At 46.3% G+C, this 25,861-nt stretch overlaps 1 protein-coding gene across 7 annotated transcripts in view; it reads left to right on the top strand.

Annotated features, from left to right (window-relative positions):
• Nucleotides 1-25,861, top strand: part of LOC144125480 (sodium-coupled monocarboxylate transporter 1-like) — a 52,881-nt gene that overhangs the window by 4,587 nt on the left and 22,433 nt on the right. For all 7 annotated transcript variants that reach the window (XM_077658878.1, XM_077658873.1, XM_077658872.1 and 4 more), the window contains exons 2-8: nucleotides 63-525; nucleotides 4,635-4,700; nucleotides 17,429-17,480; nucleotides 18,263-18,330; nucleotides 19,263-19,435; nucleotides 22,267-22,407; nucleotides 23,876-24,005. In XM_077658878.1, coding sequence (XP_077515004.1) covers nucleotides 187-525; nucleotides 4,635-4,700; nucleotides 17,429-17,480; nucleotides 18,263-18,330; nucleotides 19,263-19,435; nucleotides 22,267-22,407; nucleotides 23,876-24,005 — 969 coding nt within the window. In that variant the 5' untranslated portion in view covers nucleotides 63-186. The remainder of the gene's footprint in view (nucleotides 1-62; nucleotides 526-4,634; nucleotides 4,701-17,428; nucleotides 17,481-18,262; nucleotides 18,331-19,262; nucleotides 19,436-22,266; nucleotides 22,408-23,875; nucleotides 24,006-25,861) is intronic.

The following is a 25,861-nucleotide window of genomic DNA, read 5'->3' as shown; positions in this document are numbered from 1 at the left end:
AGATGAAGGAAGTTTAAAACAAAATTACGCGCTGAATGACCAGCGCCCATTCGCCTTCGCAGGGCTAGGTCATAAAGCCTCACCCGCACTGAGCAAAAAGGCCTCCGCCGGTGTAGACCGACAGCAGCTCGACGGGAAGAAGAGGCCCAGTCGAGTGGGAAGCGCAACAGCAGCAGAGGCATCCCCATGGCGACCAGCGTGCACACAGCCGAGTACGCCGTGTTCGGCGTGCTCATGCTGGCCAACGTGCTGGTCGGCCTGTACTTCTCCTTCAGCCGCCGCGCGCGAGACGGCGGCTCCGGCGAGGCGTTTCTGGGCGGCCGCAGTCTGGGCGCGCTGCCGCTGTCCCTCTCCGTGCTCGCGTCCCTCGTGACGGCCGTCGGCCTGGTGGGACTGACGGCGCACTTTTACCGCTACGGCCTGCACCTGCTTTGGGCCTCGTTCACCGTCATGTTCCTGGTGCCCTTCATCGGCCAAGTAGTGGTGCCCGTCATCTACAGGCTCAGGGTCACCTCCGTCTTCGAGGTGAGTTCTCGCACGAGCACGCCTCTTTATTTGCAGCGGGATGCACGTGGAGGTCTGTTGAAAGTCTACTTACTGTTGAGTGTACCTTTTAGAATCCTCTCACTAGCCTGCGGTCCTCCTCTCTACCTCTTCCTCTTAGCTATGCAACATAAAGCTTTAAGACCGTGCGCACTCTTCCTGCAGGGTGCTTTATAACGTACCTTTGTCCCACCTCGGAACAGTATTTTCAGTCAGATGGGTGGTCCTATGTTGCTATGATATCAGCTCCTCCGAACGGGTAGGCAACTTGGAAAAGCAAGCAACCGCAACTGCTTCTACGTGAAGAAGCCGTAGCGTCGTGCTGTACGCTGATCAAGGAGCATTGGTTTCGCAGCAAGTGGTGGTGACATTGCTTCTTCTGTCATGCGCTCCGGGCTCTTCCTGTGTTGTCATATTAGTTGCTCGATCACACCACTTGGAAGCTTTGTTCTGTGTTCCTGGGGTGCTCACGGCTGCGCGGGACAGCCGATTCGGCGATGTGCTGAGAGACGTCATTCTCGAAGGTTTCTAGACGCGGATAACGATGCGATTTAGCGGATTACTATTCAGGGGAGGATCAAGCTTTTCTAGCCTACAAAACTATAAAATCACTGGACGGTCTTGGAAGGTAAAAACATACCTTTGAATAACAATCCCAGCGCAACGGGCACGTTAAGTGTTCCCCATATCGCTGCCTTCTCAACGCCGCTGTATCTGTTATTAAGCTTAAAGAATTGCCTAGTTGAAAAAAAAAATCAACTGCTGAAATAGCACGCATGAAAAATCTAAATAAAAAATTATAAGCGTTTTAAACAGCTGCTTTCGCATCTTTAAGCATTCTGAAGGACATGTACAGCCTTTGTAAGGCCACCGCTGTGAAATTCAATCAAGACATTGATACTCGGTGCCCTGGCAACAGTGGGTGATGACAGCGATATCCCTTCCAGTGCCGGCAGCATGTGGAAAAGGAATGGAAATTTTTCCTTCGGCACTTTTCGACACGTCTGAATGCAGGCTCGACATGCTCATTGAGCAGAACGGCAGCTTTCCCGGGCGAGCGAATGAGCTGAAAACACGTTTGACCCGTCGATGGCACGAATTCGAAGCGCTTAACTATGTTCAGAGATGTGCCATTTTCTGCAAAACATGCGGGCCAATCAGCAGAGAACGTATGGCGACTTGGAGGTTCATTATGCTTTTTAGCGCGAAAAAAAAAAAATGACTCCACCGACAAAAGCCGACTGGACAGTGCGCGCCGCTTCCAAGCGAACTTTCATTTTATTCGCCCGTGGCATTCTTATGCAGACGCGGACATGTATTTGCACTTTGCAGTGCGTCAGCGACGAACAGCAAAGATATCACAGTGATAAGAACGGCCTTGCATGGAATCACACCATTGACTAAAGTAAACCTTGCACTGCCATAGATAGCTACAGGCCTGTCACTTACACTCACACTGCCTTCATTTTTCATGAAATAATGCTTCGAGAAATATGCATGTTACGGCTTTCCATCTACCTATCCTTCTGATGTGTTTCAGTATTCTACTGGCTCATGGTCCAGTGCCCTTTCATTACACTAGAGCAGGCGCGCAGAACGAAAACAGTTCTTTGGGATTTGAGTTTCCGTTCCTCCTAAAGGTGTATCCAGACGACGGACCACGGACCTGTTTTGGCCCGCGGACTAGCGGTCACGTGGTGTTTAACTTCCGGTCTGCGAGGTCCGCGCATGGTCCGCGGGCCGGATCGCGCGAGAAATGCGAGAGCATTTTTTCTGGCGGCGGACCACGGACTTTTTAGCCTACTCGCACACATCGAGTCTGGCAACTACACCACACTGGTCTCTCCCGGCTCGGCGCTCCCGGCAGTCGAGGCGACACCAGCGAAAGTAGTTTTGTTTCCACTGTTAACATGTCAACGTGATCGGACGACGCTACGTTTTACTTTTTAGCCTTAGTACAGCTTGATGGCTCGTTCATAATCGGGCATTCGGCGGCGAGAGCGAGCGAAATTAGTAGCAACGTCGGCGCTCGCGACGTACACAGATATGGTTAGAAAAGAACAATTGACGCTGTCTACGAGCCATAAGCGTATGCACTATCATGTAGGCTAAACGCAGGTATTTTTCGGGGCGTTACAGCACTTCTCACATTTCCCACATTTAGTTCAGCGTATGCAAACACAGATGAAATGATACACTCAGCCTTGTGGCGCCTTCTAGTTGTTAGGTCTGGTAACTATTTCTGTCAACAAACGTACGCTCCGCTTAAGCCTAGAAGGGGCACAATCGTCACTCTAAATAAAAAATAAAGCAAACGTTTCACTCATACGTCTTCTTATAGGCGAGGTGAGACCAAGCGAGAAATGGGTGCGCCTTTTATTGCCAGTGAACGCAACAGAAAAGGCAGTAACAACGATGAATCCAGTCCGAAGCGAGCGGTCCTGCTTGGAAGCGCGCCACCATGTTTTCCGCCGTGGGATTGCAACTTTCTCCTCACCGCGGCAGAAATCTGTCTCGTACCGATCGAGCTTTCTGCTGGGTATTTAGCGGGTCTCTGCCGCGGATTCCGCTTGTTCTCGCCGCCGAATGTCGAAGCGTGAGACGAGCGTTGCTGCAGGCTGATCACAGAGGCTTGGCCCGCCTTGTCGTCTGCTCTTTTGGTCCGTCGTGTGGACGCTGTCGCCGGCCAGACCCGGCCGGGCCACGCGCGGTCGACCCCACGTGACCGGTCCGCGGGCCAGTCCATGGCCCGCCGTCTGGATACACCTTAAACTGCAAATTTCTGAAGCGAAGCATTAGCTTTTTCGCAGCTTTGATGCACCACCGAGTTCCAGCGATAATAATGGGGAGATCTCAAAACTACACTGCATTTAGATTTCTACAGTTGTCAAGCCTAGCAAAGACGCGCTGCTGAGTTCCCATAGAGCTGCAGGGCAGTCATGGTACCACATTTCCTTCCCTCAAACGAGTCAGAAACAAATGATTTGCTTGTTTTTGTTTTGCTTTTATATCTTTATTTTATAAAACAAGCGCGAAAAAAATAATTACTTTGAGATGCAACGGTTTGCTGTTATGCCGGAGAGGGGCTCTTCGTGGCTGGGAATACGCGGAGAGCCCCAGTGCTAAAACTCTGTCAGTCCTATCTGCTGTAACTGCCCCGGACTGAGAGCACCGACGATACAATTTTTCACCGCCACAACTACTGCCCCCCGTAAGGCTTTCGTGTACAAAGCTGATAGGAAGGAGCGTTAATGTTTGTATACTACCTTTACACCTCAATTAGAGTGTCAGAGTATCTAGCCCATTGATAATACACAGTCATCAGCACTTGGGGGGGGGGGGGGGGGGGGCAGATTGAACTGTGGATGTACAAACCTCTAAAGAAGATAGCTCTCAGTTCAGTTCTTGGAGGAGCACGGGCACATTTCAAGCACAATAAAAAGCGAACGACTGCTGAACGCTGGGAGCTTGAGAAAGGAAGCTCAACTTCCGGACCTCATACGAAAATGTTTTTAGTAACATAAAAGCGGGCGGCGCACGAAAAATGCGTTAATTTACGCGATAAGTTAGCGGAAGAAATGTCCGTCAAAGAGACCTCATACCTTTGAAAACAAAGTAGTGTAGACCACTTCTAAAAACAGATAAACATTTTTTTTTAAAGCGGAAGAAAACAGAGAGGCTGTGTCACCTTGCTGTGTGACTGTTAGGGGCATGCTTCGCCTGGCTCTGCGGCACTTAGGCGCCTGTGTCGCAGGAGTGGATTTATGGGTTGATAATGGTGGTTGTAGGGTGTGAGCGGTCCCATTTCAGCCTCGTATTTCTTCTTTCGGACAAAAATGGGCGTCTAGTTCCCCCTTCCCACCAACTTCCCAATAAGTCTGCCCTGTTGTGTCGCCTTATGTGCTCCGGTGTCTACGAAGCAAGCAAGGTACGTAGTTCCCTTTGCTGCTGTCTTTTACGTGCCGTTTTACTGCGCGGTATGCTGACCGCCCCTGTCAAGCCCGCAGGCAGGGCGCCGCATTTTGACTTAATCTCTGTGTGCCTGGATTATCCTTAGCTTACAGCTTAACCAAACCTCGCTCTGTATGCAGTACCTCCGGCGTCGCTTCGGGAACAAGGTCGGTGTGACGGCGTGCGTCTGTTACTTCGTCTTGAACGTAAGTGTTAAGTGTATTCTATTTGTATACGTGTCGCGGGTTTTAACACCTAACGGTTCAGTCAAGAAACTGTGCAAGCTGTTCATATCGTTTCACGCTTGTTTAGTTGACGTTTAGCTGTGCTAAACGATTTACAACCATAACATGACGCGTGTATAGTTCGAGGACGAACGCAAACTGGGAAACAGATTAGTTTGCGTCCTCAGACTCTTGCTTTTACGGTGCTGTAATCGTGAAATCTAAGTGTTTACTGTCGTGTCGCTAGCGCATAAAGTGGGTGAATGCTGCGTGGAACAATGAGACGGACATACACGTGGTTAGGTTCCTGTGCGGTGCAACACATCTTCATGATGTCTATCCGGGATGTACCCGCCGAGATTTAATACTTCTGAAATATGTGGCTAGGCTCGCTGTACCTCACTGCGAAGTGTGCCACGGGGCACAGCAGTGCGCATGCACGAACCCTTACCTCTTGTTTATATTCAAATTGATCGGCAGGGAGGTGTCGTTAAATCAGGTGGCGTGCAGTGCCGGCGCACGGCTTGATAAGTTAATATGTTGGCACTCTGCTGACATCCGTGAAATTGGACGCAACTCAAGGTCACAGTGTGCTTAGCGTAAAGCCAAATAAGTGCTAATATTTTTCTTGATGAATTTAATTTTGACCGATGTGGCACGAAGAGCGAAACTTATATTCCAAGACGTCAGACGTAGCCGAGATGGAGAGAGGAGTCTCCGTAACTGGGAAGGGTTTTCACAGCCACATTAGAGCAATGGTGAGACAAAAAAAAAAAAAAAAACATGGCTGGAAACGGTTTACAGAGACGGGGACCCTCAAAGTGATAAATCCTTACTTCACTTTCAACGCTTCTCGTTTTACTTATATCCTGTTCATTTGTTCTTCAAATATGTCAGCTTGAAACTAAGTGCCGAGGGCTCCACATATTAGTATATTATTTCAAGAATAATTCTTTTAGCGTGCTACCATATCCGGTCACTAAGGCTACCACGGCTGCCGTAGTGACAGGCGCGAGCCAGTCAAGAACCATTTTATATGAAGCAGCCAGTTTTTGTACTCCTGGCAACCATGCGCGGTGCAGCACCCTAGATGTTTTTCCATATCCTGTATTTGTACATAGTGTATATTACCCCCTACACCTATCCTTTCTTGCTATATCCCCCCTTCTTTCCCTCTCCCTGTCCTTTAATTTCCGCTAGTCGCAGCTCAGGTGCTTCAGGTTCCGATGGCAGATGCCGCGGCTAGCGACATCTTTTCCTTCCATTGTTATTTTGATTAATAAACAGCTACTAATAACAACCACAGCAGTTTCTGAGAATTCTGCCACATTGCTTTGGTCAGTATCGCGCCGAGTGATAGGCGGCGCGACCTTCTCAAAGCGCTGCAGCCCCGGGAAACCCGCCTGTGCACAACGTTCACGAAAATATCAACCGTACTAACGAAAATCCAGCCACTGCGACGATTCCGGAAGCGCCGCGCCGGAGACGAAGGGCGCATTAGCATTAGCCGAGGCATCCGGGCGTCGTCTTTCCCAGTCGTTCGACGTGTTTCATTAAAGGCCAAATGCCTCCGACCAGCTGAAATGTTTCGCATTCAAAAAATGTTTAAACAACGGTTGTCTCGAGCTGCTTAGCAGCGCTTAGACGTCGCGCTAACGAGCAGGCAGCGTAGCTCCTCGTTACAGGGAAGGATTTCGGAACACTTTCCAGGAACGGAGACTGCGCTACGCTACCACAACCGCAAGGCCGCTGCTTTATAGGATTAGCAGCCGGCTTCCAACGGCTTTGAGGCGTAGATATCACATGTCGGAGTGACGCCAGGCTGAACGCATTTATGTCTGGCGCGGTTTCGCACTTTTATACGCGTATTTCGCCCAATGATTAAAGCCTGAAGCCCTCACAAATGGCAGCTGTCTTCCTGAAGGGGTTTTAATTGTGAGCTTATGCTATTTTGCTGCACACACTCAAGCTCTGTAAATCGTTGTGTAGGAGTACGTTTTCGTTGACCGTATGAAGAACGAGAGAAGCTTGCGCATGTATCGATAACCTATCTCGCATCAGTGTTAAGAATTTCAGCTACGATTACTAGGAGCTGGTTGAAAGCGTTGTTAGTTCTCGTGCCAATTAAGCTGTGATAGTAAGAGTTGAAATGCTTGGCGTTCAGAAAAATAGAAAAGCTAATCTCGTTGATTTGAAATTCTGAGTATTGTTCAACATTAACTGATAGGAATATATGAAAATAGCGTTCTATTACCATTATTTGATGGCCCTAACACCGAAAGGGGGCGAGATACTTTTATGCGGCTGTCCTTAATGGTCAGTGCATTGGTTCATAACGCCTTGGCCACAGTTTGCTTTACAGTACGTCGCCGCACCTTAAGGCCTTCTTTCTCTCAGCCATTCTCTTTCTTTTCTGTTTTTTTTCCTTCAGCCTTTCCTCCTTACTTTCATTCCTTTCTTTCTCTCTTGAAGGTTAAACTGGATGGACTGATAGATACTCAACCTGAGATTCAGATTGGTGCCATATGTTCAAACGGACTTCAAGCGACATAAAACAAGCATTCAGTGGAGGTAACACCATGAAATGCGTTAAAATTCATCAAGAAATTTACAGCTCGCAACTAGAGATCCAACCGCAGCATTACCAGGGGATGTCTTGTGCCGTTTTAAACTCGAAATTAGCCTTTCTCTATTTTTCTTGAATTCTCCGGACTTGTGCGCACGCCAATCGTTGTAACTTTCCCTTTCCCGGCGCCCATTAACTCACAACTGCCGGCTGTATAAGTCACCAAGGATAACGAGTACAGAAAACTGGGCGAGTTGGAATGGATTTATCTTTAAGCAGCGCGAAACACAGGACGTAGAGGAGGAAACACGAGACGACACGAGCGCTATCTAACAACTGAACTTTCATTTCTAGAAGAGTTAGTTACATAGGCACCAAAGCAATAACCGAAAAAACACACAAAAACCCATATCATATAATCGCGATAGTCCATAAAGCCTACGTGCACGCAGCGGGAGGTTAATCGCCTCATTTTAACAAAGCACACCAGCAATCTTAACACATGGCATGCACCTGCTATCAACCTGTCGCCACACATTCCCCGAGAGCTTGAATCTCTTTTTCCACGAGATTGATAGAAGGCGAAGCGACACATGTTTCAGACTCCTGCCTTATCAGGAACTCCTCAAAACGCTCCGTGCAGGTTTGACCTGGGTGACTAAACAAGATACTTGTCCTGTCCAAATGTCTTGAAATAAAAGTTCAGTTGTTAGATAGCCCTCGCGTCGTCTCGTGTTTCTTCCTCTACTTCCTGTGTCTCGCGCTGCTTAAAGATGAATTCACCAAGGATAAACTGGCTGTGATATCTGCGACAAGCGCTGGACGGTGCACCATAGGTGGGCACTACGATTCGCTAATTTTCCTCGCTTAAAATACCCGAATACCGAACTCGTCAGTGTTACACGAAAGGTCAGCGTAGCAGCTGCGGCAGTACGAGGGCTTGCTTTTCGATTAGTTCACGCATTGTTCCATGCGAGTTTCAGGCTAAACGCGTGCCATCAGAAGCTCGAGGCAAAGGCAAGCGCCGACTATTCTAAAAACAATGAGAACACCGAATACACAGCGAGCACAGCAAACCAGTAACTGGCTAATGTATTCTTCTTCGAGTGTCTGTCAAACTCGTACGAATGTCTGTTGATCCAGCAGGTATGAACTTTCGTCGGAGAATATTAAGTCTGCCGAAAGGAGTGGGTCATACGGATGTTTTTTTATTTAGTTCTTGGTGATGCAATCTCTGGATGTCGGAATTATATTGTCACGTAGTGGTGACGGCAGTCGAAGCAGCGAGGAAGACGAGCAAAAGGTCTTCTAAAAGAAAACTGTTTATTGGGCTGACTTGCACCCAAAATGGACTGAATCACTCGGCGGCGGTGAAGCGACAAGCGTGCTCGGCGGTCGTCGAACAGAATGCCCGCCACTGTTGGCCGTGCTCAATTTAAAGCTGATAGCGAATTTTCGAGATAAAGCGTGCAAAGATACTAGAACATTCCGGAACAACGTAGAATCAGCTCTGCCTGGCTGCGATCAATCGAGATAAATTTCGTCGTGTCTTGCGTCGCAAACAAGGCGATATAGTGGTGTGGCGGCAGATTTGAAAAACGAACAAATACTGCAAATATTCGGGGCAATATTATAGTACGGTGGGAAACCAAAGCAGTTTCATAAAACAGGCAAAAGTAAACCATAAAATTCCAGTACAAGTTTAAGCTTTGCAGTTGCCAGCGTCAGCAATACCATACTAACTTTCTCTCCCTTTCTCATTATGCCTAATGGCAAACATCTCGAATAAAAAAAAAACAATTACGGACAAAAGCATTTTTGAGCGGGAACCATTTATGAACAATTTTTTTTTCATATAATGTAAGATTTCACTAAAACGATCAATATATCCGCACATCACCCGACGGCAGTCTTGCATTTTTTTTCTATTAATGTTTTTGCTATCAAAAGCGTTCCCCATTGGCTTTCTAAGGCAGACTTAATTGTTCGATGCGATCTATGAAATTACTTTTAAGAAAACATTTCCCTACATGTCACAAGAATGGACTATTACCTTCAATTTTTTTATAGCAGTACCTTACAATTGACCAATTTCAAAAAAATTTTATCCGAGAATGTTGGAAATGAACCATTTGAGCATGATGTCAGAAATAACAAAAATACAAATATACAATAAAACAGCAACGTGACAAACGCAACAACGCAAACTAGACAGTATGTTGTGCGAACAGCGTCAGTGCCTGTTGCAATCCTTGATTGTTCTTTATTAGACCTTCAGCCCGTCATCGTGTAGCGTTCCCGGTTATTAACTTGCACGTTAGAGCAACCGTTGCTTTGCGCATGACCTCAGTTTGACCTGACTTGGTGTCAAGCTCAGTATGTCCTGAGTTTGACCCCAACGAAAAGACTAGACGAATGATCACACGTGGGTGTAGCTGTCGTTGACATCGAGAACACTCCAGACGCATATCTGTGGTTGGGAGCAAGCAGGGCTGAGAGATGGCTGCCCTCCTTTGCGCTTCAGGAATTAATGATGGACTTCACTACGACGCAAAGCTTAAAAGTCGTTCGCCAGCTGCTCTACCGACTGTAGTGGATTGGCGCTGAAAGTTCAGCGCTGTTCGCGGCAGTTCTAACAGATTTCCGAATAAAAACTAATCGTGAACAATAATGGGGCTCGATGCGCTATTTGAAAAACAAAGGGACAACTTCGTGCACGGATTGGTCTCCTACATAACGTGCAAAAGACAACATCACATGTCTCAGGAAACGTTTTTTCTTTAAGCGCTTTTGGTGGAATGGTCTGGTATGGTATGGTGTGGTATGGTATGGTATTGTGTGGTGTGGTGTGGTGTGGTATGGTACGGTATGGTATGGTATGGTATGGTATGGTGTGGTACGGTATGGTATGGTATGGTATGGTGTGGTGTGGTACGGTATGGTACGGTACGGTACGGTACGGTACGGTGTGGTATGGTATGGTATGGCATGGCATGGCATGGCATGGTATGGTATGGTGTGGTATGGTATGGTATGGTATGGTATGGTGTTGTGCTGTGTTGTGTTGTGTTGTGGTGTGGTAAACTAGGGTTCAGCATGATGTGTTGGGGTGTAGTGTGGTGTATTGGAGCCTCGAAACTGTACGTCGGTTGTGGGATGCCGATTACTTTGAACCTCCTGAAATTCTTAACGTGCAATGATATCGCAGAACACAGTGACGCATGCGCATTTTACCTCCATCGTAACGCGGTCGCCGCGGCCGGCATCCGATCCTGCTGCCTTGCGATCAGCAACCAAATATACTTTGCCCACTGAGCCACACCTGCAGGTGATTGTCGAGAGAAGAGGCGTGGGCCTTAGCAATAAATAGCGGTTAGGTGAGTTCAGAGGGCGTAAGGAGGCTCTCTTTCCTTGGCATATGGCACCATAGTAGAGAATTTAAAAGGTTCAAAAATGCCTTCAGAACGTACATACTGTCCAATCCAAAGCATCAAGCATACATGTTTTTAAAACCAACTGAACTCTGTATTGGGTGTTATTTTCTTTGTTATTGCGTTAGCACTTGTATAATGTTGTAATACTTTGTACATGCCTGAGCACTGTATGGGTGACAGGGCCCTCGTCAGGCAGAGAGCATCTGCCTTTTGCCCTGTTATCCTAGACCGTTTGTGTCTGAAAGAATGTTACATATAAATAAAAAAAAAATAAAAGTGTTCGAGCAGGATTTTAGTTTGGTAATAATGTGAAACAAAGAGGATCAGGACGGTGTCCACTGGGAACCGGAACTCTTTATCGGAGCAATCGTATATAATGGAATATAGATATATGAAGCCACGCAATTGGTTTTAGGAATTCAGCTCATTATTCAGAGAGAAAACGAAAACAGTTTTGTAACAACCATCTAAGCTGGTCCAGCTGCTTGCATCCAAATAGGCTTTCTTCATTTTTTTCTGTAGTTTTACGCAAATTAACGTTGGACATCCCGCAGATAACGGCAAAATGCAGATGCACATGCACAAAATTATTTTTATACATGCTCTGGCCATCCACGAGCAGTGCGCGTACCTTTAAAATGCCACCACAAGGAAGACTTTAATCAAGCCCGAAGCTTTCTCTCTTTTATAAGGTCAACACACTTTAAAAGCGGCTGAGGCCTGTTACGCATGGAAATTATATTCTCGCGCTGTGGGCAACGCGTGCGTGTCGGTCGTACAAATGTGCGCCTCCAAAGAAATATACGATTTATTCTTTTTCAGCTCGTATTAAAGTCGCATCGAGTAGGCATTTAGAATTAAATATTAATAGTGACTCATGACTGGGCTTATTGGAATCTTTAAACAGTGGTCGCAAAATGTGTTAAAACTTTAAGGCATATTGCACATAGCTGTGTACGTTGCGAATTCGCAGCTTTTCGTGAATTACGCTCTAGCTAGAACCACTTTCTTCGTTTCAGAAGAATTTAGCATCTTCCACATTGCAAATGGGAAGATTTTTTGTGCCAGCTATATATACAAAACTGTGAGCTTGGTTGCACGTCTTCCGCCATTTTCTTGGTAACAGGTTTATCCCCCAGTACTAAATTTTTCTGGATTTCTCGTGTCATGTGCCTCTTCTAAACAGAGAATGATTACACAGTACCTAGGATGTTCATAACATAAATCATGGTGTTTTAATATTGCAGATACCAACAGTTTTATGAATTTCAAAGAAATTTTGAATGCGCGCGAAAAAACTGCTCACCTGGGTTTTTTGTTGCGAAAATAAGTTGTTTTCTTGATGCCTGTATACGCTATTTGAGCTGAAAAATACTTGCTATGAATCGAAATGACAAATTGGCGCCTGAAACGGTAAGAGCGAAAAAAAAAAACTTCATCATTTACTTATCGCACTAAACTGGCAAACTTTTCCTAATCGGGCTTAAGTCCGCTAACCACTGAACTCTCCGACCAGCAGCGACCCCAGATGGGCAGCTATAACTGTCAGCTTCAAAATTTATTATGGACTTTAAACTCCATTCCGTTTTTAGTTATCCCAACCAGAAAAACGTGAGGCTGCGGTTAAAGCTGCAGAACTGCATATTGATTATGGGCCTGACCTTTCTTATCGCAAGATCTAAATGTTTTTCGCGGAACTTGTGTAAACACAACGCACAAGAAAAGCACACCTTAAATGCAGAATGACATTAACATTTGCGCATAGTTTGTTGCGTTAAGATCAACGCAAATTAAAGACGCGACTCGAGCACAAGAAAATACTTTAAAAAGAACGTGCCGGTTCCGAGAAGAAAAATGAACTAGGCCGGCTACCATTGACTGCCGATAAAAGAAAGAAGAAAAGAACAAATACGTGATAACATTTCAGGAAACACAGATAGTCTTGATAAGACACAGAATGCTCAAAAAGCCATTTCAGGTTGTGGTTTCAGGCTGAGTTTCTTGGGAGAAGAGTTTATTAAGACACTGCGATGGAGGTGTGGCATTTACTTGATTTGACGCTCATAAGTTGTCCAGCTGAGTGATGTAACTATTTCGGTATGCGCTAAGGGCACGAGATGAAAATTAAGAACTGTCATAACTTCGTAGGCGTAATTATGTTGAAATGTGTGTGCATGCGTGCATGTGCGCGTGTGCCGCGCACGCGTAGGTGTAGGGTTTAAAGCCCCAGACTACACATCGCCCGTCAGAGACTCCGTCGTGGAGGAATCCGGATTAATTTAGACCACCTGGGGTTAATTAATGTGTACAGGCATTGTATAGTACATGAACATAATTGAATTTCTGCCTCCATCAAAATTTGGTGCGGGATTCGAACCCGCTAGCAGGGGGCTCAGCAGCCGTACGCCATAGTCACTAAGACACAGCGGCAAGTGTATGCATGGAACTGCGACTTCTGTTCAATGCGCGATGATTCAGCGCGTCCGAACTCGGTTTATGCTCGTCTTACACGAGATGGTACACAAAAACACGGGGGATTCGATCGCAAAAAAAATATATGCCTACCGTAACTGCTAGCATGCACAGTCAATTTGAGCATGTATACACTGAGACCAGTGTTTATCCCATGAGTCCACTCATCCGTGGAAGTCGCCAAGTGTGAGTGCGTTATGGACAACCTGCGATCCCGACTCAATCTCTTCAATTGTGCTAAACAGACGCTCTTTAAGCATAAGTTTCGCTTTCGATACTAAGAATAAGTCACAGGCGGCAAGACCAGCCGAACAGGGCGGGTGCAGAAGCACCGTTGCGTTTTTGGAAGTCAAGAACTGTCGAACAAGTGATATGTGAGCGGGCGTATTGTCATGTGGAGAACTAAGTTGTTCTTCCACTTGTCTCGACGTTTGCGCCGAATGCAGATCTCCCTTAGGAGTTTCAAAACCTCAGTTAAACTTTCTATTGACGGTTTGTCCAGGAGGTACAAATTGCTTGTGGACAATCTAGTGAATGCCGAAGAAAACAATCCGCATGGACTTGATACGACTGCGAACTTGAAGTGCCCCTTTCGGCCGCAGTGAGTTGGGGAACTTCCACTGCGAAGATTGCTGCTTCGGTTCAGGACCATAACCGCAAACCCGCGATTCGTCACCGGTTATTATACAGGAGATGAAGCTTCAGTCGTCTCTCACTCGTTGTCTGAGTTCCATACAGAGAGAACCATTCTGTTCATCGCTAAGTATAGCCTTGACAAAGAATTGGCAGAAATGTGTTTCATATTCGAAACGTCCAACCAAATTCGTTAAGATGTCCTGTACGACTTTCTTACAGTATCATAGACATAGGCGATAATTCGCCTGTGATCTGCATCCTGTCGCCTGGAGGCTGCTACAGACGGGCTCATACCCGAATATAAATACACTCAACAAAATACAGCCCATGCAATACACAGACAAATGCCCATGGTGCCATGAAACACCCACGCTATATCACATAACGTGGGCCTGCCAGAAAATAGAGGTGGCACCAAAAATACCAAACCCGAGTGCGGAGCAATGGGAATGATCTCCAGCGACCGTCAGGACGTCCAACTTGGGCTAATCCGGCGAGCACAGCTGGCAGCGGCATCCAGCGGAGCCCTGGACTAGGGGCAGACGACCATTGCTAAGAAGACGGAAGACACCATCTGACTCCGCAAAATTCCTCACCTACTCTCTAGAGCTCAATAAACGTTTTCCTTCCTTCCTTCCTGTTATCTGCAAGGATAGCCTCGCGAACTTCTGCTTTCGTTTGCAGTGTTGTGCGTGTTGACGTTTTAAAGCGGAAAGCTCTTCTACTCCAGCCAGCGAGCCATTTCGGCTCGTCGCGCCGTATGTCATGTGTGTGGCCGACGAACGACCTTGAGCCGCCGTAGCCTAGCAACGCCGCAGCCGCGCTCCAACAGGTGGCGCCGCCGTCGCCGCTGGCTCCACCAGATGTGCTCCGCTGGGGTAAAGGGAGAGGAGGTGTCGCCTCGTGGGGTATATATATATATATATATATATATATATATATATATATATATATATATATATATATATATATATATATATATATATATATATATATATATATATATATATATATATATATATATATATATACGTGTGTGTGTGTGTGCGCGCGCGCTTCGCCTCAGTGTACTGGAGTCGTTATGGAGAGCGCGAAAGAGACGCAACAACGACAGAACGAAACGAGAAATAGACAACGCTCTCAAGAGACGCCAGAAGAGCGCGCCGCACGACTCGAGAAGCGTCATAACGAAGATGCGGCTAAAAGAAGTGCGATGTCCCGGAGTGACTCTTCAACTCCGGAAGAGACCGCTTTGAATTCTCGAGAGTGTCGGAATGAGACGCTGCGTAGACGACGTGCCGAGGAAACGAAGCTTTCGCAATTCAACTAAGGTTAACCAGAGCTAAACCACAGCCAATTTTTTGTCCAGGACGCTCACCGTCGTTGACAGACGTCGACAGACGTTCGTCCGTCTTTGGAGTGTTTGGACCAAAAAAAGTGGTAGAATCTTAACGTAGCCAAACCAAGTGGACGTTGGAAAGCATGTGTTTAGCCTGGTTGGATCATGGTTTTGCTTGGCTGGGTCGTCGGCACATCTGGCGACGAAATTAGGTTAAGCTGATATGATCTGCCCTTGCCGCAGATGGAATTTAATGAAAACGACGGTGTGCAATGCACAGCGCGATAGTGTGTTGCAATTTAACACGAGGCGTGATCGGCTGCGGCGTTGGCCCTCGTGCATTGGCCAGCGAAGCTGATCTGTTCTCGCTGCCGCGGGCTCGAAACACAGTTGCGGCAATAATTATTTTATTTCAGCACGGGCTGCTAGTATGCTAGCTTTCGCCAAGGTCACCTTCAAGGTCAAGCTTCATACGAGCTAGGTGAGCCGGTTTGACCTCGTGAAGCACTAAAAAAATATGTCATTGGCTCATGGGATTACCTCCGATAGCTTCCTGCCGCATACGATGGGTTTCTGCAGCAGCTAGTGCAGTTTGATGAGTTTGATAAAAAAAAAACTTGAAGCAGATTCTGTGCTCCTTGAAGTCCGTCATATCTGTTGAAAAGAAATGCAGTGAATAACTAAAACATAACCTTAGAAAATCACGCTGAGGAAAAGAGCACGTCCTCTCAGCTGCACGGCCCACTGATACACAAGGCAGACTGCCCGCCAGGGCTAGCGGCGGAAAGGCGTACTGCACTGAATTCACGCGCACTGTTTAAATTTTTCGAAATTTCTGGGTAGCACCTCTTACAACCTATATTTAGGAAGTTACTATTTTGACTGCCAACGTATACTGGCGAAGCTTAACTTTTCCATAAGACGTGAACTCCGAGTCGTTGTATTACTGCAGAAGTGTCTACATGGATGATTTCACTGCCCTCATCTGAACACTACACTTGATTTAACAGTGGCCAGGCAAAGTGCAAGGAGGCACGGCCCTTTTATAATGACTGCTGCAAATGTCTCTCTCTTTCAACGCGCGTTCAACACAGGTTTAGTACAAACGTCTTGTTCAACAATCCAGTTGTGGATATTTTAGAAGCACTTCTACTTGGGCTAGATGGTTCATTGTACTCGAGAAAGGAGTACAGCTGTAGATAATCTCGCTTTCTCGAGAATGCCTCATATGCTTCACATCCTAGAGTATGCCTCATATCCTGTTCTGTATTTATGTAGTGTTTAGTGGTACACCACTGCCTACGCGGAAATGCTGTTTGTGGGCAACCAAAGTACGGAAATAAAATTTCAAAATAGATAAAAAGAAGCAAATATTGAAAGCTCAATTCCAAAATTGAGTTATAAGTTGTGCCGCAAATATTTGACGTATTGTCAATTTATTTTCATTTCTGAGCACATTTTTTACAAGACGCTGCAGCAGTTCAGTGTCCACAAAAGAATTGCAATATAAACAATCTTTTCCTTGTCTTTACCGAATATATGTCATCGTCGATTGAGTAGAACAGTACTATAATTACGATGGTTAAAAATACATGCTGCATGTCCTACTTTTAACAGTCTTAAAATACTAAACCAGTCCGTTGGTTTAAATTGAATGTAAGTTTTTAATTCTTCATCATTTATATATAGCAACATTCCTAACCCTACAGCAGTGTTCTTAGCACGCAAGTAAATGACATGAGTTAAAATCATATTAATTCCAAGGGAATTATATAGAGAGTAGTGTTTCATTTCTGCGGAGAATTCTTCACCAACTAAAGCATCGGAGTTGGCTGCGGTGCCATACACATATCCTATCTATCTAAGTTCTTAAAAAAATAGAAACTAGATAACAAGTTATGGAAAAGAATGAACAGGAACGTCGTTGACAAGTAGCCTACAGGAATACATCGTGGAAAACTTTTGAAGCGTGATTTGAAGCCTGAAAATTGACCAGCTGACTACATAATTAGCCGTATGAGTATACCTCTGAACAAACTGCTGCCCATTCCGCTGAGAAAACGACAAGCGTCTTTTTGAGAGATTTATTGACTAATGATTTAATTAAGAGGTTTAATACCTATGTATCGACTGCGTGGCAAACTCATTTAGTGCACAAACAATTTGGTAGTGCTGACTGTACTACCAATTGATAAATATGCTTTAGAGGACTACAATTAATGTCATTGTTTTCCTGTTTGTGTTTTTAATTCCTACTGCGCAGCAAATGCAAGGAGCAATCAGCATCTTCGCAGCAGCGGTCGCTGTAGCAATGAGTAAGCTTTTTTTCCCCTCTGAAATAAGTACGCCAATGCTTCGTTCTCGATGACGTGAAGGGGACAATACTTTTCATTTAAATCAAAGCAATGCACGATAATTGTAAGAATGTTGTGCGACTCTCAAAAACGTGTGCGAGAAAGCAAGTCCTTTCGTTTCTATGAAGACTAACAGCCTTAACTGTTTCGCAGGTTATTTGTTAGCAAATAGCATAATAAACTGTTCAAGACGGCTCAGCCAGCTGACCGGTAATAAGCACCGTTCTGCCTCCCTCAATGTGTTTTACCCTGCTGAAGTTAGGTTTAGCGCTTTCGGTTCGGACACTTATGTAGACATTTGTAATGCGATATTATTAAAAGCATCATTGGGAAAAAAAGATGCCATCAGTCATAAAATTTTTCCACTGGCTAGAGGGAAGTGACGTTGCCAGACAGGACGTGACGTCACTTCCTGTAAAGCAGTCAACAGCATTTAACGCTACCGCATTGCCAATGCATAGGGCAATTACGTGTCTGTGAATTTTTTAGAACTCTTAATGATTGTCGGCATTTGTATTTAGGCCACGCGTTTCCAGATTAATATATTCAGGGTTGCGTGTGTCAATCGTTTCTCTGCTGTCCTGTTAATCAGTGTTACCAATCGGCCCACTATTGGAAATGGACGGTCTCACACTGGTAATGTGTAGGACCGGCTCTTGCCAATGCATTTCCAGTATTGGGATTGCCCGCGCTGGTCAATTCGACAACGATATTTCAATATCGGACTGCCTTTTTGCCTGCAGCTTTCCACCTTCCTCTGGTGTGGTGTTGCGTGGCCATAGGTTTTGCTGGCACCATATACACCGCGCTGGTGAGTTTGTTTCACCTTTTGCCCTTTGCTCCACTTTCGAGCAGCGCAAGCTTTTTCAGGGCTCAGTCGTGTACGCATTTTAAGCAGTCGGCATTCAGCTCAGCGGGATTTACTTCAGTATACGCTGAGCACTTGCGTTCTATAGCCCACACTTATAGTAAACTGCGGCACGTCTCCAACAGAAACTCTCCAATGAATGGAGCCGAGCCGGCTCCGAAAAGTTGGGATTTAAATTCAAGAAGTTTCTTGTTGGAGATGTGACGCAGTTTGCTGTAAGTTATCAAACCCAAAGAGACAGGCAATCCTGTCGAAATGTGTTTTTTTTTTCATGGCCTACTTTGAGCGCTCCAGCTCCAGAAACTATATTCGCACTTTAAGTAATTAAAAAAAATCTGGTAATATTATGGGAGCACTGCGTGGTTGGCTCGTAAATCGTCGATCCTCATAGTTAAAAGGGTGTAAAAACACTTATGGTAACGAACTAGGACACTGCAGAAATATTCAGAGCGGCGTGTACGTGAGGGATGCTATGCAAAAGGTGATTTCACACGTACATCGTATGCACTCTTCAGACAACGCTATGAAGGCTCGGAAATAATCGCACTTTAAGAGGGCCTGAAGTAAGCACATCCGCTTACGTTGATGCTGTCTTGGGCAATGTTGTGAAAACATCAGCTGGATGCACGGAAAACATGATACAAAGATACCCGAGCATTGCCAACTAGCCCCCATCCAACCCGCTGTTAAACTACACGTGGCCAAGTAAAAATGTGTAGGTCTTTATTGTTTGGTAGGTGAGTTCTTCACTGCGAACGCAAATATGAGGCCGCAATAATATGTCGCGAAAACTCTAACAGTCATTTCTGCGAAAAAAACAAGGAAAGTGAACAATCAGCACGGGTCGTTGTATTACGTGCTCACTGCTCCTGCAGGGCGGCCTTCGCGCCGTGGTGTGGGCGGACGTGGTGCAGGGGGTGCTCATCCTGGTGTGTCCGCTCACCATCTTGGCCAAGATCATCCACGACTCGGCCCGCGACCCCTCGGAGGGCGCCTCTGCCTCGAGGCGGCCCTTCAGCGACATCGACATGAGGCCCTACCTGTTCCGGTAAGTTTCCACCCTGTGGGATCATGGGATTAGCCCCGAGAGTGGACCTTGGTGGAACGACGCCCTCGAATACAGGGAAGATTCGGGACTTACAGCTGAGAGCCTTTTTTTTCGAAGTTAACCTCATAACCTCTCCTCAGTAAAGGCGCGCAGTTTCGTAGTCTGTTTGTAATACTCGCACATAAAGCGTTGGTCGAAGCCTTCAGGCCACATGCCTTGGTTTTGGGCCGTATAATAAGGCACTTCTGGAACTACCATAAAGACCAAATTGCATTCAAAGAGGAGAACGATATTTCTTCTCACCCTAAAAAGCTTTAAAAATCGAGAGTTGCAATCAATGTTCCACTATGTATATACGCCTGACAAACAAACCATGTTGTCTGATGACTTTTGGCCAAGGCTGACCTTTTCGTCTGAAATATACTGGCTACTTCGTGGCTAACCGAACAACTGTATGAACCATCATTTGAGAAAACTAGGGAGCCGCTGGTACTCCTAAGCTCTCTAAACAGTGAGCAGAACTCTCTTTTCTGCAACGTCTCCATGGCAACAGTTGTACAAGGGCCACGTATAACGGACAAGTATTCTCTGTAATGTAAACCGAAGTAGTTTCCGTATTTAGGACAGCCGCTGTGTGTGGTTCAGTGAACATTATTTTCTCCCCTGTGTCTCCTACCCTGCGCAGAGATAACCATAGCCACGTGGAGCTACGCGCTGAAAGGGAAAAATATCCCAACCGCATTAACACTCCAGCTTGATATTATTTATGTCTGCATAGTTATTATTTATTTACGAAATACTGCAGGCCGAAGCCCAAGCAGGAGGGGCATACAAGAAACTTAAAAAGAGAACAGTTTTAGAGCAAACATGCATAAAAGAAAAACACAAAAATCTTTGCACAGGAAGTGGAACATCGTAGGAGTATAATTTAAACAGTAGAAAGGATTATTGGGGTACCATGTAACGTTGAAGAAAAGGCGCGAAGAAGTACAGGCATGGAATTCTGCACAACAGTAAGAAAAAAAAGTTTGGGAATTAAGCACAGACAATGACATACTGGCTTGAATTATGTGCACAAAATAATAGCAGGAAAAGATGTTTTGGCCGTTAATCCCTGGAGTTTAGAATGTGTGTCTCAATTATACTCAAAGATAGAAGATAGATAAATACTGCACATTGCCAGAGATAAACATTGCAGTCGAAAGTGTCCAGGTGGAGAGGACATCAAAGAGTGAGAACTAAAATAAAACCTTGAAAAATGCAAATCTCGTCATTGAGATCAGGAGAAAGCATGAAACATTTGATTGTGTGAGATGCATGACAGTAGCTCAGCGCCATATGACTGCACGTGATGAAGTTTAGCATGTGTTAAGTCTGACCTCATTGCTTGACTCCTGTTAAAGCTCTCCCAAGCGAGTTCCTCCGTTGCTGTGCTGCCTGAGCGCATCCACTGAGTCGTTTTTGCAGTTACAGTTAGACGGCCCCCTTTGTGAACGAGTTGTTAGTTTCGTTTTGAAGTCTGCATCGTTCCTGATAACCACCTGATAACTGCGGAATGCACCATCAGGTTTTACAGCAACAGCCTTTTCTAGGACACGATAGCGCAGGAACAGTCTCTCTCCGTCTTGTTTAATCACGCGACACCTGATGTCATACGTATTTCCAGGGCGAGAACGCGCAGTAACGTGACACAAGGGTCGAGCCGTTTTTTTTTTTTGGGTGGGGGGGGGGGGGGGTGAATTCGATAAGTGTGCCAGGAAGCATAGAGGGGGAATGGAATGCAGGAAAATTAAAAGGGGTGAAGTCCAGTTGCGCTGAGGTGTTGCCTCTCGTGTTGCACAAAGAAATTCCCCCAACAACAGCACCAGCAGCTACAAACATCTCTCGCTGAATTGTGAAACTGGTCGCGGCGGTCGCGTTTCGACGAAGGCGAAGCGTATAAGTTGCCCGTGTGCTGTGTGGTGTCAGTGCACGATAAGGATGCCCGGGTGCTCGAAATTATTCCGGCGCCCTCCACTTCTACGGCACCTTTCTCTCTTCCTTCTTTCACTCTCACCTTCCTCCCTTCCCATACGGCGTGGTTGGGGCGCCCACCGAAAAGTTGGACAGTTACTGCGCCTTTCATTTCCTCAAAAACCAATTATTATTTTTATTAATTATAACTAGCAAGGGTAAGCCCGTGCGAATTTTTTTGATTATCAGATAACTCGTGCCTAGAAACTAAAAAAAAATCGCAGGATCATCATTGTGACTGCGCTCCAAGATTCAGTACAACGAATTAAGTATGGCTGCGCTTATTGGGATCGGTTCCCTTTTCGGGGCTGTTGTTTGTGAAAGGGGGTGATTTTTCTCTTTGTCGCCGTTGCGAAACACCTGTTTCTAGCTATGACGCTCTTTTCTGCTGAACTGCGACGGTGACGTCATCACTCTCGTCCATTGGAATGCATCTTTTATTTCTGTCGCGTATAGCTGAGAGCGGAGAGTAAGCCACGAACCAAAACAAGCATGCGGGCTCCAACTTCATAATTATTCACGCGGACCCATGTGACACGAAGTTCATTTCATTAGAAAGCTTTTGGTGAGGCCTTCGCGGCGGTATACAGTGCTATGCGATGATTAATCGTATCATGATCAATGCAGCAAATGTTTCTGAGCGTGGCGGTTTATTTATTAATCTTCTATTTTTGCGCATGGTACCCTAATGTGCGGCATACGAGCCCTAAAGTTAATCCCGCCCTAAGAACTATCTGCTGATCTCATCAGCCTATCAAGCGGAAGATGGAGTGACGTAAGAACAAAAGAGTGCGTGTAACAGATTCATATGCCTGCAGGACTGGCCTGGACTTCAGCACCGACGAGAACGTGTGGGCCTGCTTGGTTGGCCTGCTCTCTGGCCACGTCTACCGCATGGGCATGGACCAGATGGTGGTACAGCGATACGCAGCAGCCAGGTCGCTGCCAGAGGCACAGAGGTTAGCCGTACTGTGCAGCTGGTGCTGCTGTGTACAGTTACATCGATGTAGCACAGAAACTACGTTCCTCAAAATAAGACCATGCTAGTAGGAAAGTCGTACTTCCCTTGATTACAGTTATTGCTATACTTTTGCTTCTACTTGTAGACCTTCTTATTTTTTCTCATTGTATGTCGTTTTGATCGCTCTCGAATATCGCACAGAGTCCGAACTGATAATAAGGCAGCTAATTGCTCATTGGCATCTACCCAAGCGCAGCCATACGGCTACAAAAGAAAGCTATACAGTTTCCGCATAAACTTCGTAGTTAAAGAAAAATTCGGCCTTGTCCGGGGTTCTAACCCGGGACCACCGCTACACCGGATCAGTCGTTCTACTAACTGAGTTAACCGGGGCAACCAGCATATAGTAGTGCGAGAGTGAACTGATCAATAACTCGAAATGGTAACAGTGTTGTTCAAATGTTTAGGGGAATCCCACAAGGTGGACTAGATTGGTAACAAAGGAGCTAATTACTCATTATCATCCACCCAAGCGCAGCCACACGGCTAGAAAGGAAAGCTGTACAGCTTCAACAAAAACTTCGTAGTTAAAGAAAAATTCGCCCTGGTCCGGGGTTCAAACCCCGGTTCATCGCTTCACCGCAGCAGTCGCTCTGCCAACTGAGCTAACCGGGGCCGACCAGTCCGAACTTATCGATCTGCTTCGCAATGTAATGCATTTTTCGCCGGCACTTCACTGGTTAATGCGGTAAAAAAAATGGAAAACTGCTGTTCACTACAAAGACGACCTTAGAAAATGTGGTCTCTGTAGCAGCCGGCATTGCGGCTGCTTTGCATTTCAACTTCGTGTAACGGGCAAGCACCGATACTAAATGTATTGCCACGCGAAGCATACAAAATTCGCGATTTCTGCGCAAGATTTCGGCGCAAAAAAAATGGCTGGTACAAGAGAAGCAAGCGGATTTCCAAAAGGTAACATAAAAACATGAAGCTTGCAAAAATCAGAGAAGAATACAGACGACACAGACGCTGATGTCGTGTGTGGAACAGCTGGAAAACGCCTCTGATTTTATACTGCAACCAACTAGCCCATTTTTCTGCTCTCAATGAAGCTTTTTATACACGTGTTCCCAGTTATTTCCATAGCCATACTGCGTTAATCTATTTTTCGCTTGTTCCGCCTAAACGAGTACTACTCCTTCAGTCCGCCGAACGAAAGCAAATATTCAAATTTTATAGAATTGTCTTTTAGTGACGAAACGGTTAAGTGAGGAATAGTATAGCGGACTTGATATATTATTTTCTCTGAGTCGACAAGCTATGATGAGGAAAGCAGCTATTGTCGACGCCTAATTACGCTCTTGCAGTACATCCGTTCTGTTAAACCTTATACTTTCTGTATGCTCAAATTAAGCTGGTCGAAAGCGAAGGTACGAAACAGACTGCGCTTTGCGAATTCTCCACAGGACTGTGCTGGCGGGTAGCATCCTGCTCGTGGTCTCCACCTGCTTCCTAGGCATAGTGGCCATGGCGCTGGTCTACTGGTACCGCGACTGCGATCCCATTCTCTCCGGTACCATCCACAAGATCGAACAGGTAAACATGGCCGTGCCGAGGTAACGCCAATTTCACCAATGCGTTGGTGCCGCAGCCGAAATGCTAAACAGGCGATCATTAATGGTGCTGGTAATTTCGGCGCTAGCTGGTCGCCTGACCGCCCTTACAAAAACTTTTTAGACAGTCTATAGACTATCCATAGACTTCTGTCTATAAACTCTATAGACTCTCTAGACGTACCCTAGAGAACAGTCTATAGGCAATACAAATCCTATTTACAGTCTATAGACAACCTTTTGATTTATGGCCATGCACTTTTAGTGGACTTTTGTCTATAGACAGTCTACAGACTGAGTAGACAAAAATAAATATCCATAGGGAGGCAATAGAGTCAATAAGAAGTCTATAGAGTGTCCATAGACCATTTTTATAAGGGCGAGCCTCCCTGTGACGTCACTGGTGATTGAGGTGCCTAAGCACGGAGCTATATATCACGGGTTAGCACTGAAGTGTGTCGTCTCGGCACTGCGAACCGCGAACTCCAGGATCCCCTCGTCGGTGACGCTTCCGCTGAGCTTCACGTAGTCGTAGCCTTCGCGTAGTCGTCGCTCGCACTTGCGTTCGCGGTGGAGTTCTTCCTAGAACTGTTTCAGGTGACCCATCTTCTCTGCCACGGTGGCGAGAGGCGGAGTGACTGCGTTCTCTAGCCGCACGTGCGCCCCGTCACGACCCACGTGACATGCTGACGTCATAAAAAGCGGACGGCTTCGGAAGTCGTGAAGTCGCCACACGTCTTTCTGACAGCTAGGGATGTAAAACGATGAGAACGCCAATGAGGTTTTAAGTTGAGGCCCAGTAAGCGGGCGAACAAGAGGCGCGATTTCACGTCCTGTCCAGACAGCCTGCTATGAAACGAACAGATGAAGGAAGCCAGCAGATGCTGAAACCAAGGAAAGCATAGGGGAATGTTTTTATCTATTTTAACGCAAGAGCGTTAGTACTGCCATGTAGGCAAAAATTGTCCGGCGTCGGCGGCGTCGACCGTTGGAAGCCTGGCAGCCGGAGCGGTCGGTTGCTCCGGCCGCTCTGCCGTGCGATGGCAGGTGCTCCCATCGGTAGAGCTTGTGAGAGAGAGGCTGCTCTTCCAGAGCAACCTCTCGCGGCCAATCATTAATTTAACTGCCACCTGCTACGGTGGGAAGTTTGCTCACACTCCGGTGGGCAGGCTCCCGTGACACCACAAGGTCAGGTGACTTAGGACATCGAGACAAGGTCTCGCAACGGGCCCATTTTCGACCATGTCGGGATGCGCGACGCCGAGTAGAATCTTGTGCCTCAGGCTGGCCATATGGCGGACACCCTGTGTGGATATGATGGCCACCCATGGGCCACCGAACCCGGCACTTTTTGGCTGACAACGCCAACGACGCCGGATTTTCTGCAGAATGGGAATCGCGTTAAAACTACCACATGCCACCGTTGGAATCCGAACTCAGGACCTTCGATTTTCGCGCACGCTGGTACCGACTGAGCTACGGCGGCGGCTGTCCGATCTTCTACTATCGGAGTTATTTATGTTGCGTGCAGCCTAACCTTGAGAGCGACGAGAGTTTTTATCGCAACGAGAACGTTGCGCTGAGCTCCTGGCTAACACTCAAGGTTCCTTGTTTACCAGAGCACTGGGAAGAACACGACGAAATAGTCCATCGGCTACACGCGGGGTGCTAAACATGAGCCATGGAAGGAATGACTTCTGAATTATCATATGCGATGCTAAACAACTGCCAGTGCTAGAGAAGCTGAACATATACGGCAGTTACAAAATACATCTTAATGATTCAGAAAATAAGTTCTGCTTCGAAATAACACTCCATCCTTAACGGCGAATTCCGGAC

The sequence above is a fragment of the Amblyomma americanum genome, chromosome 3 (assembly GCF_052857255.1).
Source record: "Amblyomma americanum isolate KBUSLIRL-KWMA chromosome 3, ASM5285725v1, whole genome shotgun sequence".
NCBI lineage: Eukaryota > Metazoa > Arthropoda > Arachnida > Ixodida > Ixodidae > Amblyomma > Amblyomma americanum.
This window is presented reverse-complemented; position numbering and strand designations above follow the sequence as displayed.